A 15,961-nucleotide genomic window follows, 5' to 3' on the forward strand; every position below is an offset into this window, starting at 1 on the left:
TGCTGGGCCCCTCTAGCTCCCCTGAAGTCGCGGTCTTAAAAATGCACCTCTAATTTAAGGTGCTTTAAAGGTCACGACGCCCGACAGCAGCCCCGTTGTGGTGCGCTCCCTCTTTCTCGTTCCCTCCTCGAATCTCCTGCATACGAAACCTTGCGGCGCATTTCATCGGGCCTCTGGGGACTTCTTCCCAAGCTTTGGCTTGCCTTCCGAGGCCGCAACGATTCCCCCAACTATCAGTTGCTGCTGGTCGCGACTGCCTACCTAGGGACTCACTTCCTAGACGCGGGGAAGGTTTAATGAACGCCTTCCCCCCTTGGCCCAACTCCAGCTCCGTGCCACATAAACAATTCCGAATCGCCCCTTCCCTTGCTGTCACAGCCTCACCTTACGAGTTTGTCGTGCATCGCAAGACCCGCAAACATGAGTCAAGTCAGGAATCTCCGGGCCATGTTCGAGCAGAAGCCCGACACGACGAGCCCGCCAGACGACCGAGGAAGATCGCCAGGCGTCACATCCAGTAAGTCTTGCCCCTTCCTCCCCAATCCCGAGCAGCGAACCCCATGCCATCTTGGGTTTTCTTGCTTTGCTTCTCTTACCCTCTTTTCCTTTCGTGCAAACCCTCTGTGCAAAAGCTGATGTGGCCTGTTTGAATAGCTGGCACCGAATCCCCAAGACCCCTTTCGAAAGTCCGCACGAACTTCATTGCGATCGAGAAGGACGGCCGAATAGGCTTGCAAAGAGAGCCGAGCCGAGACTCGAATGCTAGCGTCTCCACGCGAAAGCCCAGTAGCGAGCTAGGATCTCCACCGGCTGTCCCTGAAGAGTCAATTGCCCCTGCCGAGAACACGCCAACGAAGGCTAATCTCAGGAACCATTCCATCCCGGAGCTCCCGCGCTCAGGTACAGGAAGCGAGGCCACGAGTCTCCCTGCCACGAAGCCAACTGCTACTAAAGCAGCTAAAGCACAGCCTGCGCGTCCGAATCCAGAAAACAAAGTCGGCGTCAAACAAGTCCATGCGAAGATGGCCCCTGGTGCACTTACCGATAAGGCGGCCGTATCCGGCGGTGGATCTACACTATCCAATGGAGGGGAGGCCCTGAACGGTACAGGGGTTGGGAAAGTCAAGGGACAGGCGGTGTCCAAGGAAGCATCAATTACATCTTCTGGAGGCCCTTCGAAAGCGGCAACAAGGACAGTCCCTATTTTGACCGCCAAAACCTCGGCGAAGCCAGCAAAATCGCCCACTGTTGCAAAAGCTCCGAAGAGCCCAGCAACAACAACGACCCCAAAGGCCAACACCAAAACACCGGATAAGAAGATGACGCACCCGGAGAAGACAGCTACCCCGAGAGCTGCCACAAGTGCAGCGAAGTCTTCCGGTTCTACCTCGATACAGCGGCCACCGCCTCTTCAGCCTTCTCCATCGGGCACAGGATTCATTAAGCCCAAGGTCAAGTCTCCAACTCGGCCGGTCAAGCTCCCTCCGGGCCTGACGACGCACACCGCCGCCTCGGGCTCGAAAGTCAATGCCTCGCGTCAATCTTTATCCAGAGCAAGTGGCATTTACCCTCATGCCGATTCACAAGGACGATCTCCAAGCCGGGTCAGTGTCTCGACGGTGGGTACGACGAGAACCTCTGGAACTACCGCCAAGCCTCTCAAGAGGCAAAATTCAACCATCAACCGACCTCGTCCAAGTTTTGGTCCTCCTCCGAAGCCGGTGGCTAGAGATCACCCGCCCACAAAGAGGGAGAAAGAGGTGGACGAGGGCTTCCTCGCACGGATGATGCGACCAACGCAGGCATCTTCATCGAAGACGGCAGAGAAGGCAGCCTTGTCGCCTCCCAGAAAGGCAAACCCCGCACCCGTCTTGAAGAAGACGGCCGTCCCGAAACAGGACTTGAAGACGCTGAAGAAGCCTACCGCCAAAACGACACCAGTGGTAGCCTCAAACACCGACCGGGAGGCACAATCCTCCTCAGCCCACGGGGCTGCACCTGTGACTGAGAAGCCCTCCACGCAGGAGGTAGCGCCGGTTGCAGAAGCTGCCCCCGCCGCCGAGCCGTCCTCCACACAAGACGTCACACCTGTCGTCGAGCAGCCAGCTGCTGCCGAGGAGGTGATTAGCGTGGCCAAGGAGGTCGAAGGCCCGGTTTCATTGCCCGAAGACGCTGGGCGCGAAACAACAACACAGGAGACTGTACCGGTCGTTGAGCAGCCTGAAACGGTTCAGGAAGTGTCCGAGGTCGCGATGTCAGCAGATGGTGGAGCCATCCCTCCAGCAGAAGGAAACGTAGACGCGGGTGACAACGAAGTGCCATCTTCGGAGGTCGCCGAAGAACCGGAACAGGCAGCGGCCGTATCTCCCGAGTTTGGAGAGCCAGAGCCCGTGGAAGCGGAAGCACCGACGGTGAACGGGGACCACGAGAAGCCTACTCCCGTTGATGAGAACCCAGGCTCCGCCGAAGTGGCCCCTGAGAGCGTAGATGAGCCCGAGGCGGAAGATGTTGTGGATACCAAGAGCGAGACAGAGGCGGCAGCATAGCAAGATTGTCAGCCATGTTTATTTCCTCCCCAGCCTGTTCCCTGTTCCATCGGAGGAAGTATTATTTTAGGAATTCGCAGTTTTATGATACCTGACGGGAGCAAATATGGACTCGGCAAGGAGTTGGTGATTGAACACAGCAGATGTAGCATCAGAAGACACCCCACTAGGTAGAATGAATACTTGATTCATAAAAAAGAGATTGAGCCTTCCTTTCTGGTTGACTATGCCAGGCTTCCCAGCAGAGAGAGGGTGAGATATATGATACAGTCGAGTAGGCTCTGTTCCCCCTTCGCGCTCTCGGCGACTAGGCTTGGGTGCCACGAAGTGCGAAACTGCCTTTCCTTCCTCCCAGAAACCATTTATACACAGCAGTAGTAGCTATCACAGACATAGCCCCTAACATGCTTTCCCCCAAGTCAAATTCCCCCTCCAGGCCTTCGCCATTGCCCCGGATCATGCCCCCTTGTTCCACGCTCCCCGATCACGAGACCCTGCACAGCACGAGGCCGCCGACCTTCCTCTCGAGGGCCTCCCTGACCTCGAGGACGCCGCGGTCGGTGCTGAGGAAGAGGCACTCGCCCAGGTTGAGGCCCTTGACGTAGCCGGCGGGGAAGCCGCGGGCGACGCGGCCGAGGTCGGACAGGCTGGCGGTGACGAGGCGGCTGGGCCGGCTGACGGCCTCGAGGCGCCGCAGCACGGGCTCGTCGTTCCAGTACTTGAGGCCCAGCCACAGGCGGCGCGTCGCCACGTTTGCCGAGGTCACCACGGCCTCGTCGACGGCGGAGGAGAGGTCGGGCGAGGCGGGCGAGGACGGGAGGAGGAGCGGGGAGCCCGGCGTGGGCGGGTGCGGGCCCCCGCGGGCTACGGAGGAGATGAAGCCTGCGCGGTGGAGGGCGAGGGCTAGTCGGAGGTTGTATTTGTTGTTTGGGAGGGAGGTCAGACCGAGGCGGGCGCGGCTGGCGTTTTGGAGGTGGGAGCAGGCGTTGGCTATGCTGTGGATGCCCATCTTTTCGGTTGGATTTGGGGTTGCCTGTTGCGGCTGGGTGGAGGAGGAAGATAAGGAGGAGGACTCGAGGGGACGAGTCGAGATTTGTCGGCGGTAGAGAGAGTGTGTGTGTATAGAAGGGCGAGCACAGCCCTCGATCGGGTTGAAGACCGAGGACCTCCTGGTCAGGTAGTTGGGAGTCGCGAGAGTTGTGAGTCCAGGACTGCTTCGCACGCTTGGACAATATCGAGACACAGATAAAGGGGTGTTCTGCAATGAAGTGGAACTGTGATTGATGTCGTTGGATCGTGGTTGGAGCCGCAAGAGGCCTGATGTCCGTCAAACTTCGGCTCTTTCCGTCCAAGTCCCAAAATTTTGAAGCTGTCTCCAAATCGGCCTTCAACCCCTGTTGGTACCTTGGTACCAAATTGCCCCACAGTTGTCGCCTGGAAATACAGGCAAAATGCCAATCAACTCCGCCCATTGGCCCACTGTGATGGCAACTCCTAAGCGCCCAGTGGGCTCGACCAGTGATGCGTCTGAACCACATATCTCATGCATCTGCAAGTGCAACCCGTCTGACGGGTGGACGGCTGCGGTGGGATCTGTCCGCTGTCCAGTGAGAAGCCGAATGGCTCCCTGGCTGGTCTGGCTCGGTTGTTGCCATGTGCTGCTGCTGCCCTGTCCCGCATCAAGCTTGCGCGAGGTACAAAAGGTTAGAAAGACACCAGGTTGCCCACAGTCCACAACCCTCCCGCCTCTCCTTGCTGTCCATCTTGTTGGCAATTTGAATTCCGTGATCTCTGAGCCTGTCTATAACACGGCTGTCAGACAGTGCTTCATCTTCTGTCTTGTGCTTGCGCCTTTGAGAGTCTGTCTTCCATCCGCCCGTGAGCACCACCCAACATGGCCGCCCGGCCAGGAGAAGAAATCGTAGCTACGCTGTAAGTCCTGATTGAACTCTGGACATTGACGGATGGAAGAGCATGCCTGACAGATGCGACTGAAGCTTTGGAGATGTCCATTATTTCTATGGCCCGCCCACAGATGACCCTCCGCACCACAGGTTTGACAAGGGCTCGTATGTCTATCTGTTCGAGGACGCGCACCAGGCGCGCGCTCGTGTCGAGGTCGCGAACAAGCCAGGGACAGATGACCAAGACGCTTTCGAAGGATGTGAGGATCAGACAAGGCCCGAGAAACCGAGTTTGCGAAGGAGCTAATGGGCAATGGCTTTACAGACTTGGACACTGCCCAACTACGCTACTCGTACAAGCAGACCTGCGTGGTCACCTTGACACCGGGTGAGGTTGACGGCCACGACGAGTGGCACCTGCCCACGTACGATCCCCACAACCAGAACAAATACCATTACAAGCTGCACTCGCTCGACATCTATTTCTGGACCCAACAGGATGCCCTGCAGTTCGTGAACGGCATCCGGCGTGTCCTTCCGCCTGGGCAATGCGAGGTCCTCGACGAGCCCGGCCCGCCGCCCCTGCACTCAACCGATGTAAGCCCCGTGGTGCAGAATCTCGAGAGAGTTGCCATATCCGACAACGCCCTGTCGGCAGGGAGCAGCGCCCCAGGCGTGCCCTCCTTCGGCCCGCCCCCCATCTCCGCCGTGTCCCGCGCGGACCCCTCCCCGCCGCAGGCCTTCATCCCGATTCCCTACAATCCCGCCTCCCCCGCGGCGCCGGAGCAGATCCGGCCCCGGGAGAAGACACCGCCACCCGAAGATGGCGGCGTCAACCCCCTGCACCAGACCCTCGCCTACGACGCCACGACCCCCTTCTCTCCGGGGCTGGCACCGAGCGGTGCCGGACCCCTCAGCCCTGGCATCCCGCCCCCGCAATTCAGTCCCCCTCCCGGCGCCCCCTCCTTCCCCGGCCCTCCCCAGCACGGCCTCGCCAGCCCGGGCCTCCCGCCGCAGGGCTTCGGCTCCCTCGGCGGCGCCGCCAGCCACCTGGCGTCGCCGCCCGCGTCGTCGACCCCTCCGCCGCCACCGCCACCACCACCACCCCCGGCCCAGCAGCACCCGCACCAGCACGCACACCCGGGCATCGCCCGCGCGGCCACCATGCCGGTGCACGGCCTGCCCAGCCCCGGCATGACCAGCCCCTACGCGGCGGGATTCCCGTTCAACGCGCGGGACACGACGCCCACGCCGCCCGGCGTCGCGAGCCCGGGCCTGCAGGCGCCGGCGGGCGGGTTCTCGCCGTACTCGTACGTTCCCGGCGCGGGTGCGGCAGCCGGGGCGGGAGCGGCAACGCCCGACTACGGGGTGCACCAGCAGCTGTACCGGCCGACGGAGGGCGAGGCGGCGAAGAAGTACAAGCCCAAGCAGGAGCCGCGGGGGAAGCTGGAGGAGAATGCCGGGCGGCTGGAGAGGGGGGTAACGGGGATGTTCAAGAAGTTTGAGAAGAAGTTTGGCTGAGTGGGGGGTCCTGTCGTGGAAGCAAGCATGATTGGTAGAATCTACAACGGAATAGAGAACATATTTAAGATAGTCTCATGGTGATGGTCCGACTTAATGATTATACCTACAATCACAAGGAAGGCTCTCGGCGAGTTTGCGATGGGACCTATAATCCCATTTATGCATGACATGTGAATGGCCGGATCGACGACTGGAGATGAAGGAACCGGTGGATTGCTCTATATCTACCCATAAGCCCCTACAGTACAGCCTGGGCCGGATACCACACAACTATTAGTACACGACTGGAATCCAACCCCCTCAACAACACACGTGGACCCCCGCTCCCCGTGCTGCCCGACAACCCCCCCAACCGGCGCAAACTTAGAAGTTCCTGCTCATATCGTTCCGGATCCTCGTATAGTCGAACAGGCCCGAGATGCTGCCGACGGCGCTGATGGCGATGTCCTGGTCCCACAGCTTCCGGTTGGCGAACTCCATGACGTCCTTCTCGGTGACGGCGTCGATGACGCGCTCGATCTCGCCGGGGCTCATGCGGCGGCCCGTGGTGACGATCTGGCGGCCAATGTCCTCGGCCACGGCGGTGGTGCCGTCGAGGGACAGGAGGATCGACGCCTTGAGCTGGGCCTTTGCCCGCTCCACCTCGGCCTCGGTCACGTTGTTCGAGAGGCGGGACCACTCCCGGAGGGCGAAGTGGACGAGGTCGTCAACGCGCGTGAGCTTGTCGGTGACGAGGTAGATACCCCAGAGACTACGGCGGTTAGTGTTCCTGTACATGGCTCCCGAAAACGCCCAGATATATAGAAAAAAAATACACGGGATGGGGTAGCTGAAACTTACCCAGTGTCGCTGTAGCTAGTGGAGAAGCTCATGAAGCTGGTGGCGAGGTCGTTGTTGTGGACGAAGGCGCTGAGCTTGCTTCCTTGGTGGGGGGCGTTGCCCATGGCTTTGTCGTAGTTTCCGACAATAGCCTGGGTGACCAGGGCGGTGAAGTAGTCGTCGTCGTTCCAGCTGACACCCTCGACGGCGATGGCGATGTTGGCAGTCGGGATGGTGTCGTCACGGATCCGGATATCCGAACCAATGAAGTCGGGCTTCTTCTTGGAGAGGATATAGGCACCGGTCTGGGGAGTCGTGCTGGGGAGCTTGGCGAAATACTGATCCGCCATTTCGACAAGCTTGTCGTGGGGGATACCACCAGCCCCGACCAGTACCATGCGATCAGCCGTGTAGTTGTGCTTGACGTAGTTGACGAGCTCGGTCCGCGTGATATCCCGGATATTCTCCCGAGGACCCAGGATGGTCCGGCCAAGGGGTTGTTGCTGATAGGCGGTGGCGTGGAGGTGGTCGAAGACAACCTCCTCGAGTTGCTTCTCAACCTCTTCAGCCTCTCTCAGGATCACATCGCGCTCCCGGTTGATGGCCGACTCCTCGAGCTTCGAGTTTTGAAGGATATCGGCGAGAATGTCGACGCATTTGGGCACGTCCTCGTTAAGAGATTTGGCAAAGTAAACGGTGTTCTCGCGCTGTCTTATTGTTAGCCTGGCCCTTGAAATGGGAATATCGCATCACCAACCGAGGTGTAGGCGTTCAAGTGAGCGCCCATGTTCTCGATCTCAAGCTCCAATTGCTGTTGTGTCCGGCTGGCGGTCCCCTATTTTTATCAAACCAAGTCAGCCAGCCGTCGCCTATTTTGCGTCTCATGATTGATTGTACCTTGAAGGCCAGATGCTCGAGGAAATGTGCCGTGCCATTTGTCTCGTCTGTCTCGGCCCTTGAACCGGCATCGATCCACATGCCCACGGTCGAGGTCTGCGCATAAGGAGAGTACTGGGAGGCAACCTGGAGGGATCAATTGACGTTAGAACGTGTATCGTCAGCCGCCTTCCCTCGATTACAGCGGACTCACAGTCAGGCCATTCTTCAATGTTGTGGTCTGGGTCTTGATCGGCGCGGACACCGGGGTCGCGAAGCCTCTCTTCAGCGGTAGGGAGAGACCTGCTCGGCCTCGCAGGCCTTGCGCAAGGTTCAAAGCTAGTCGCCGGGACGCCATGGGGGGTGATGGGGATGGGCAATGGTCGCAATGAGCGGTTTGTAGGAAATCTTTCAATGTCGCTCGGCTCGGTTTTGAGCTTCGTAAAAAGTGGCTCGGGAATGGTCGGACGGGATGTGCCTCTCACGTGATCCGCATTATTGACCCACCCATGCCTGACGTAATCATTCCACCTCCTCTCCCCCATGCTGCAGGCAGGCACGCTAGTACAGAGTAGGCGTGTGTGAGCCCATGGGACAGTTTGGGCATCACTTGCCTACCTATCTATTTCAACTTGGCACCGTCTTCTTCACAATACATAATCCCGTAAGGATCGGGTAGTCCATCGAGTTTCTACTAAACTGTGCGGGCCGCCAAAACACTCGGCAGCTATGGCATCCGAAGAATACGACTTTGGAGATGTCTTCCAAGCTGTCTTCATCCCCAAACAAAAGCCCCCTCCCGATCCAGTCTCACCTGATATGACGGCGTCGGTCTCCACGTACCCGCCCCTGGGCCAAGTAACGCAACTGAAGAGCGGAGATGTGTCGTTTGTTGCAGTATTGGAAGTTCCTGAGAGCCGGGGAATCGACCCATGGGAAGTTGCCCTTTGGCACTCGGGTACTACTGGCCAGGAGCAGGAGCAGGAATGGACTGAGCATGGCCTTGCTCCAAGTGGACAAGGTCAAGCCCCCTTTGCCCTACAAGCTAGCAATGACACGTCCCGGCTCTACTTTGCTGGTAAATTGTCTGTGCAGTCTTTGCTGAACTTCACCGTGAAATTCCGCCCTGGGCCTGATCAACCCTGGCGTTGGATTCGGGACGAGATGAGCATGGGAGACGGTTCTATCGTTATAAACGACGGCCTGGATGAAAATGATGCGAAAACGGACTTACCAGACCTCATCCAAGATTTGAATCCAGATCTGAAATGGAAGTCGTTGATGAGCCAGTGCCCGGGAACTCGGCTATGGCACATCGAGGCTCCGGTTGCTGCTTCTCAAAATGACCAACCTGCGATCGCTGATATCCCACTTGGCATCCCGTGGGGAGGCTTCTTGAGGTAGGTCGGCTTGATGTCTTGCTCGGGCCATTGTGCTTCATGCCGTTTCCTAATATGCCACTGATGCATGCTAGGTGGTTCGCACTGGTACGAATCTGGACCCCTTGGCTTGCACCGCGACACGGTAAAGACACATTCGCGCTGGACAAGGAGGCTGTCTTGGTCTCCTTCCTTTCCCCTCAGGGCAGACATATGGTTCTTCTTGCCATTAGCGGTCTCAACGACACGATGACTCTGTTCCGCAGCAGTGAATCCGGAAGTGTCATGCTTCACGTACGTTGGTCTCAGAGGCCCATTTCACCCCCTTGACTATTGTTTTCTGCCTTATTGATGCAAAATAGATACGTAATGACGAGGAGGTTGCAACGTCAGCTACAGTATTGGTGGCCACTGGTGACGACTTCGAGAAGGCGAACGCAGCCGTTATGTACCATGCTCGATCCCTTGTAGTGTCGAGCAAGAAGTGGACCGGTGAGTATGACGCAGAGATGAGCGCCCTGAAGGCGGACGTTAAGCCCGAATGGTACGAAAACTGGTATGATGGACTGGGGTTCTGTAAGTTCTGACCGTAAAACTCGAAGACGACAGAGACTGACATTTAAAGGCACATGGAACGCTCTTGGTCAGCGTCTGACCGAGGATAAGGTGCTCAAGGCTGTTGACACTCTGGCTGAGCATAAGATAAACATCACCAGCTTGATCATCGACGACAACTGGCAGAATATAGATTATCGAGGACAAGGGCAGTTCCAGCATGGCTGGAATGATTTCGAAGCTGAGCCTAAAGCGTTCCCGAGGGGCCTGAAAGCCATGGTGTCCGAGATTCGCTCCAAACACAGGAACATCCAGCACATCGCTGTCTGGCACGCACTCCTAGGTTACTGGGCTGGTATCGCCCCTGATGGGAAGATTGCCAAGACGTACAAGACCGTCGAAGTAATACGCGAAGATTCGCTGCGACGGAATCTTCCTCTCGGCGGGAAGATGACACTCGTCGACAGGGAGGATACGCACAAGTTCTACGACGACTTCTATCGTTTCCTTTCTTCGTGCGGGATCGACGGTGTCAAAACAGATGCTCAGTTCATGATGGATACCTGGGTCTCTGCGAAAGCTAGACGAGAACTGATCCACACCTATCTCGACGCGTGGAAGGTATCAACCCTCCGCCACTTCAGCATCAAGGCGATATCCTGCATGTCTCAGGCACCGCAGATTCTTTTCTACTCGCAGCTCCCGCAGAACACGCCCGCGGTGCTCTGTCGGAATTCGGACGACTTCTTCCCCGAAATCCCGGCTTCGCACCCGTGGCACGTATGGACCAACGCCCACAACAGCCTGTTCACGCAACATCTCAATGTTCTCCCGGATTGGGACATGTTCCAGACGGTACATGACTTTTCTGGCTTCCATGCCGCAGCCCGCTGTGTCAGTGGAGGGCCGATCTACATCACCGATGTCCCGGGGCAGCACGACGTGGACTTGATTAGCCAGATGACTGGTCTGACGACTCACGGCAAGACCGTCATCTTCAGACCAAGTATTGTAGGGAGAACGATTGACCAATATGTCGGCTACGATGATGATTCCCTCCTCAAAGTTGGGGCATATCACGGTATGAAGGCTTGTGAAGACCTTTGACTTTTTGTGCAACATGGTACTAATTTAGGGTCTGAAAATAGGCAGGGCCACCACTGGGACGTCGATAATGGGGGTATTCAACGTGTCCACTCGCCCATTGACTGATATCATCCCATTGTCTCGCTTCCCCGGTGTCAATCCGTCCAGTCACTATGTTATCCGTGGCCACAGCAGCGGCTTCGTCACCCCGCCGGTCCAGACAAGCTCGCCAGCCTCATTGCTAACGACTTCACTGGGTGTGAGGGGATACGATATCCTCTGCGCCTATCCCCTGTCAGTCTTCAACAGCGAGACAAGGGGCACGGTTTACCTGGCAAACCTTGGCCTGGTCAGGAAGATGACAGGTTGCGCCGCTGTCCTCAACAACAGCTTCCAGCTCCTCGAGAACGGAAGGTTGTTCATGGACACCAGGGTGAAAGCGCTCGGAGTGCTTGGTACGTCCCGAACCATATTTGCTAATCGGATGAGCTGACTTTTCCCTCTAGGAGTCTACATTTCTACTCTACCTGATCTCACAGTCGAGGGTGACCTCATGGTGACGATCCAGGGCCAGCCGGTGCCACCACATACGGTGAACAAAGGCAACGAGCACGTCTTGGAGATCGATATTGAAACCGCGTGGAACGAGATGGGACTAGAAAGCGGGTGGTCTAACGAAATAGAGATGAAGTTATACTTCCCACTTGAGAAGTGAACAAACACATCGGTATATCTAGAGGATATACGAAAATGAGCAGAGACAATGATGTTACGTTTTAGCATGCATTGCACGGAAGCTACACCACGATGTTACGGGCAGAAACCCCCCTTTTATTCTATTCTTTCGATCATTACACTCAGACTTTTAGCAAGAACAGAATGTGTTTACCAACCAATACAGCACAGTCAATTATTTTACTACTGTATTGACCTCCTCACTTATTTACTCGGCTTGATACCAAGCCTCGCGGCCTCGCTCGCGACAATATCGGGGATCTCCTCCTTTAGACTCCGCCCCTTCGGATCCCAGCCGAGGTATTTCCTCGCCCTGGTGGCCGTGCCCTTGGAGTTGGTGCCCCACGAAGCATTCGAGACGCCGTCCAACTTGATCCCCTCCATATCCGTCTGCCTGACGCTCGCCTCGGGGAGGAACCCCTGGCGATGCGCCTCGTCAGCGACCCACCGCGCCACCTCGCCCCACGAGTGCGTCCCGTTCTCGGCGAGGAAATACGCCCGAGGCCCAAACACCTCCGCGTCCCCGCTCCTCCGCGGGTCCAGCGCCGCCTCGACGAGCGTCACGAGCAGGTCGCTCAGGTCGTGCACGTGCACGTTGTCCCACTCGACGGCGCCCGTGCCTACGTAGGGGACGTAGCCCTTGCGCAGCCCGAACCGCGCCAGCTGGTACACCTGGATACTACGCCGGTTGCCGGGCCCGCGACCGGGCCCGTAGATGGTCGGCGGCGCGACGATGGCCGGCTTGACGGCCGCCGGAACCGTCGAGGCCGCTGCCAGGACGATCTTGTCCACGTCTCGGTGGAAGGCTTGGTCCGGGAGGTTGACGAGCCGGTCGAGGTCCTTGACGTCGTCGTACTTCTCCTGCGGTAGGGGCGGCTGGCCGTAACGCTTGGCCGTCTCGTCGTACTGGGGAATTGGATTAGTTCGTCTTGGAATGCTCACGTGGCTGGGGAAGAAAGGATATCCGGTGCTTTGGCTAGCCCCTCCGAACCGAGGATCTCTAGGGATGTATGTCTGGACTCACCCACTGCAGAATACCAGTGCCGCTGATATGGATCCAGTACCCGGGCTTCTCTTTGGAATGGCCCGCCGCCAGACCCTTCGCTATGGCATTAGCCGAAGGGACATTGTCCGAGGAATCAGCCGTATCTGCCCGATGGATGTTTATGTGAGTGAGCATATCCCCTCAGGGGCGAGCAAGACCAAGCAGAGGAACACTTGGACGTACGGATAACCACGTCCGCCGCAGCGGCGGCCTGCTCGATGACCTGGGCGTCGTCGAGGGCGCCGAAGACGAACTTGGCGTTGGGGAATTTCTCCCTCACGAGCTTTGCCCTCTCCTCGTTGCGGACGAGGAGGGTGTACTCGAAGTCTGGGTGGGCCTTCTCGAGAGCATAGAAGGCGTCTCCGCCGATGTAGCCTGTCGTCGGGGGTCAACATCTCCCATAATTATCTTGAGAAGGTGCTGTGGGTCTTCACCTGTTACGCCGGTCCTACGAGACGTGTGAGTTTCAGTAGAGGTAAAATGTGGGGTAAGGCCTGGGCTTACAACAAGATCTTGGGTGCCATGGTGTTGATGAGAGAGAAGAACAGATGAGCTACGCTGATCACGATGAGGTCTAATTCCCTCAAACTTAAGTCGGATGGAGGCTCTTATAGTCGTTTTATTTGGCTTATGCTTCAGGTCACGGATGGCATGATGATTTACAATCCGATCCCAAACAGAGGGGCTGCATGACATCATCCGCGCCCTGGAGCACGCCCACTACGGCGGAGACAGTGATCTGTAATACGGCTCTTTCAAATATCGAAGGGTCCGAATGTGGTGGCTACGGTTACGCGGTTGCTAAGCGCCAAGGGCAGGTCAATGTGAAGCAACTTGGGAGAATGCCCCGTCTTAGTAATGGTTGCCCATGGCTTGACTCCTGTCGGGTAAACGATTCCCCAAAGAGCAAGAACCTATCTAACACACCTCCTAAACATTATCTTGGGGGGGGGGGGGGGGTTGGCAGGTATTAAGCAGGATGCCAAACAAGGCGACAGGTTCCATTTTGCGAAAGATATTTGCAAGTATTATAATCCAAGGTTCGCCATGTCATATCTCCACCAAGGACGAAAGACCCCTATCCAGTCGTCTGGCAAGGGACCTGAACCGGCTTCCATCGACGTGCGATAACCGGCTTATGTGCCTCGTCTAAGCAGTATATCGTCCAACACGCAAGGCGCCTCGTGGAGGGGCTGTAAGCCTGGCGCTTGCAGGCTCTTTGAGTACTCATCCATGTGCCTCATGTCTTCTTCCTCAAGTCATCCGAATTGGAGACAATCAGTCTACACTCTGCAAGGCACGTCCAAGTGGCTTGCATGGCTCTATGGAAAGACGTTCAAGAGGCCCGCAAGGCCCTTCCTCCAGCGGCAGAAGGACCTTGTCTGCACCTACCAGACGAGCCGCTATTGGTATGAGGTTTGGGCATCTGCCGTCGATGAGCGTTCTGCAGATAGTTGCTGTCCATTTGGGGATGGAGTTCAGTACGGATACATCATGCATGAGAGGAAAACGCCCGAAGTCGGCCAGAAACAGACAGCATGTTATCGGACAGAGAAACGAGGAATGGACCACTGCCGACCTTCAGAATAGTAACACGGCCTTGACTAGACAAGCAAGCACATGATAATTTACTAGGCTTCCTTTGTGTTCCTTCCCAGTTGTATTTCATCGTCGCACAGAATGGAAGCCAATAGGTCCCTCCTTGGTTGAGTGCCAAGAATCGAATATCTGCCTCAGGCAACGATTTCTCTTAGCGCCGGCCGCCACCCCAAACAACCGAACAAGGCTTTCAAGCCGGATCACGACCAGTCATCACGGGTTGCTGATCGGCTGCTGCTCCCACAGATCTTGTGGGCTCTTTATGTTTTCACCCCATCTAGTGATACCCTTTGAATTGCCCACAAGATACGCCCATATTGGAGTGGTAGAATGTTGCCCTCATCCGTCCGTCGCGTAGTCTCGACGGCAGCGCCCCAGTCTCCGGTTCTCGCAAGCTTCTTGTCCTCGGGGCCGCGAGCTGCCGTCACCCTGTCCGGTCGGCCAACCTGCCACCAGAGACGATGTTCCTCTTCAAAACCGTCGAGCCCAGATAACGGGTCGAAGGACATCTCAGCCGGGCAGTCCGTCCCCGCCTCGTCGGCCGAGGCAAAATCTGCCAAGGCGAAAGCGACCGGGGAACGTCGTAAGAGGAGAGCAAAGGATTCGTCGCAGGCGAAACAGCTCCCTGTCGTCCCTAGCACACAGCACCTTTCGCAAGAAGGTGCGTCTATTTACTCGAGAAACTTCCCCCCCCCCCTTTCGCGAGACTAACCGCATGCCTCCTCAGCTCTCGGCCTATCGACCTTCTTCTCCCTCCACCGACCCATCTCCGTCACCCACAGCTTCCCCAAGTCCGTCAGCGACGATGCCTTCGCCGCCATCTTCACCCCGAGCACGCGGGGCGCCAAGGTCTCGGACGTCATCTCGACGCTGTCCCAGACGGTCGACCAGCTCGAGCAGCCCATGTCGAAGCTGTCCATCGGCAGCAGCCAGCGCCAAGACCTCGACGAAGGCAGCACGACGACCCGCATCGACCTGAAGCACCCGGACGGCACCGAGTCCGCCACTTACGTCCAGCTGAACGCCATGTCGGGCCAGTTCCTGCCCTTCCGCCCACCGCCCGCACCCCGGCCCGAGTCATCATCATCTTCCTCCGCCGGCGCCGGCGCCCTCGACGCGGCGTCGGAATCGGCCATCGACGACGTCGACGCCGACGCCGGACCCTCGCACCGCGTCTACAGGGCGATCCTGACCATCGAGGAGACGACCGACGCCGACGGGCAGGTCAAGGTGGTGGCGCACAGCCCGCAGCTGATCGAGGACCAGGACCAGGCCGCGCCGCAGCCGCGCTCCTTCCTCGAGCGCATGGCCCTCCGCCAGCTGCGCCACGAGGACGTCATCAGCCGCAGGCGGTTCGGCGGGGAGGAGGGCGGCGACGGCATGCTCGCCATCAGCGTGCGCCGGCAGAAGAAGCTCAAGATGAAGAAGAAGAAGTACAAGAAGCTCATGAGGAGGACGCGGAACCTCCGGCGCAAGCTGGATCGGAATTAAGAACGGTGGGGGTAGACGGGAAGATGGAGGATGGATGTCGGTGGCTTTGAAGGGGGAGGGGGGTGAGCCAGTGTACATATTAGGTTCGGTCTGGGAAGGGGTGTTTTAACAAACCCCATGGGACGGACGTTTCTCTGGCCGACAAATCTTTTCCAACTCTTTTTTTCTTCTTCTCTTTCTTCTTTCCAACCTCCAAAAAAAAAGGCATTTTCATGGATTTATTCCGCATAGGCGAGAGTTGCATACATAGACAACGGAAGAAAGAGGGTGGAAAGGGGGAGAGCTGCGCAGGTCTGAAGAACGCCCATTTAATATCCAAAGTCATGGAATCGCTGGGGAGCCCTCCTCCGTGTGCGTGTGTGTGCGTGTGTGTGCGTGAGTGAGAGCGTTCGGGTGGTTAGT

The 15,961-nt window shown here is 57.6% G+C and overlaps 7 protein-coding genes across 7 annotated transcripts; 4 read left to right on the top strand and 3 right to left on the bottom strand.

Annotated features, from left to right (window-relative positions):
- Positions 1-293: 293 nt before the first annotated feature.
- Positions 294-2,725, top strand: QBC33DRAFT_80736 (uncharacterized protein). The gene is made up of 2 exons (XM_060433098.1): positions 294-517; positions 655-2,725. The coding sequence occupies exons 1-2, from the start codon at positions 421-423 to the stop codon at positions 2,544-2,546; spliced, it is 1,989 nt and encodes a 662-aa protein (XP_060283415.1). The 5' UTR covers positions 294-420; the 3' UTR covers positions 2,547-2,725.
- Positions 2,726-3,030: 305 nt separating this feature from the next.
- On the bottom strand, positions 3,031-3,555 carry QBC33DRAFT_559327 (ribosomal protein S8; the record flags this gene model as incomplete). Its single annotated transcript, XM_060429962.1, has 1 exon — positions 3,031-3,555. One exon carries the CDS (start codon positions 3,553-3,555, stop codon positions 3,031-3,033), a length of 525 nt encoding a protein of 174 aa, XP_060283416.1.
- Positions 3,556-4,440: 885 nt separating this feature from the next.
- On the top strand, positions 4,441-6,173 carry QBC33DRAFT_587601 (uncharacterized protein; the record flags this gene model as incomplete). Its single annotated transcript, XM_060431521.1, has 3 exons — positions 4,441-4,478; positions 4,544-4,710; positions 4,776-6,173. 3 exons carry the CDS (start codon positions 4,441-4,443, stop codon positions 5,969-5,971), a joined length of 1,401 nt encoding a protein of 466 aa, XP_060283417.1. The 3' UTR covers positions 5,972-6,173.
- On the bottom strand, positions 5,930-8,082 carry QBC33DRAFT_539522 (Metalloenzyme, LuxS/M16 peptidase-like protein). The gene is made up of 5 exons (XM_060427999.1): positions 7,884-8,082; positions 7,691-7,816; positions 7,551-7,628; positions 6,815-7,500; positions 5,930-6,725 (listed from the first exon to the last, which is right to left on the bottom strand). The coding sequence occupies exons 1-5, from the start codon at positions 8,025-8,027 to the stop codon at positions 6,338-6,340; spliced, it is 1,422 nt and encodes a 473-aa protein (XP_060283418.1). The 5' UTR covers positions 8,028-8,082; the 3' UTR covers positions 5,930-6,337.
- Positions 8,083-8,398: 316 nt separating this feature from the next.
- Positions 8,399-11,404, top strand: QBC33DRAFT_451708 (raffinose synthase Sip1; the record flags this gene model as incomplete). The annotated part of the gene is made up of 6 exons (XM_060424620.1): positions 8,399-9,069; positions 9,144-9,342; positions 9,411-9,624; positions 9,674-10,684; positions 10,752-11,144; positions 11,196-11,404. The coding sequence occupies 6 exons, from the start codon at positions 8,399-8,401 to the stop codon at positions 11,402-11,404; spliced, it is 2,697 nt and encodes an 898-aa protein (XP_060283419.1).
- A 95-nt stretch (positions 11,405-11,499) lies between these two features.
- On the bottom strand, positions 11,500-13,400 carry QBC33DRAFT_619903 (uncharacterized protein). The gene is made up of 5 exons (XM_060432757.1): positions 12,974-13,400; positions 12,904-12,917; positions 12,653-12,844; positions 12,449-12,573; positions 11,500-12,330 (listed from the first exon to the last, which is right to left on the bottom strand). Exons 1-5 carry the CDS (start codon positions 12,991-12,993, stop codon positions 11,629-11,631), a joined length of 1,053 nt encoding a protein of 350 aa, XP_060283420.1. The 5' UTR covers positions 12,994-13,400; the 3' UTR covers positions 11,500-11,628.
- An 844-nt stretch (positions 13,401-14,244) lies between these two features.
- On the top strand, positions 14,245-15,615 carry QBC33DRAFT_539536 (uncharacterized protein). Its single transcript, XM_060428000.1, has 2 exons — positions 14,245-14,729; positions 14,796-15,615. The coding sequence occupies exons 1-2, from the start codon at positions 14,399-14,401 to the stop codon at positions 15,557-15,559; spliced, it is 1,095 nt and encodes a 364-aa protein (XP_060283421.1). The 5' UTR covers positions 14,245-14,398; the 3' UTR covers positions 15,560-15,615.
- Positions 15,616-15,961: the final 346 nt, after the last annotated feature.

Source organism: Phialemonium atrogriseum (assembly GCF_030411735.1).
Source record: "Phialemonium atrogriseum strain 8032-3 unplaced genomic scaffold QBC33scaffold_13, whole genome shotgun sequence".
Classification (NCBI taxonomy): Eukaryota; Fungi; Ascomycota; class Sordariomycetes; order Cephalothecales; family Cephalothecaceae; genus Phialemonium; species Phialemonium atrogriseum.

Bases quoted from the DNA above. Each gene is read 5' to 3' on its own strand.
- QBC33DRAFT_539536 (XM_060428000.1), top strand. From the start codon at position 14,399: ATGTTGCCCTCATCCGTCCGTCGCGTAGTCTCGACGGCAGCGCCCCAG. The intron at 14,730-14,795 runs GTGCGTCTATTT...ATGCCTCCTCAG, and splicing joins ACAGCACCTTTCGCAAGAAG to CTCTCGGCCTATCGACCTTC.
- QBC33DRAFT_619903 (XM_060432757.1), bottom strand. From the start codon at position 12,993: ATGGCACCCAAGATCTTGTT. The intron at 12,574-12,652 runs GTACGTCCAAGT...TCCATCGGGCAG, and splicing joins TGCGGCGGACGTGGTTATCC to ATACGGCTGATTCCTCGGAC. The intron at 12,331-12,448 runs GTGAGTCCAGAC...CCAATTCCCCAG, and splicing joins GCACTGGTATTCTGCAGTGG to TACGACGAGACGGCCAAGCG.
- QBC33DRAFT_80736 (XM_060433098.1), top strand. From the start codon at position 421: ATGAGTCAAGTCAGGAATCTCCGGGCCATGTTCGAGCAGAAGCCCGAC. The intron at 518-654 runs GTAAGTCTTGCC...CTGTTTGAATAG, and splicing joins ATCGCCAGGCGTCACATCCA to CTGGCACCGAATCCCCAAGA.
- QBC33DRAFT_539522 (XM_060427999.1), bottom strand. From the start codon at position 8,027: ATGGCGTCCCGGCGACTAGCTTTGAACCTTGCGCAAGGCCTGCGAGGC. The intron at 7,817-7,883 runs GTGAGTCCGCTG...TGATCCCTCCAG, and splicing joins CATTGAAGAATGGCCTGACT to GTTGCCTCCCAGTACTCTCC. The intron at 6,726-6,814 runs GTAAGTTTCAGC...TAACCGCCGTAG, and splicing joins ACTAGCTACAGCGACACTGG to TCTCTGGGGTATCTACCTCG.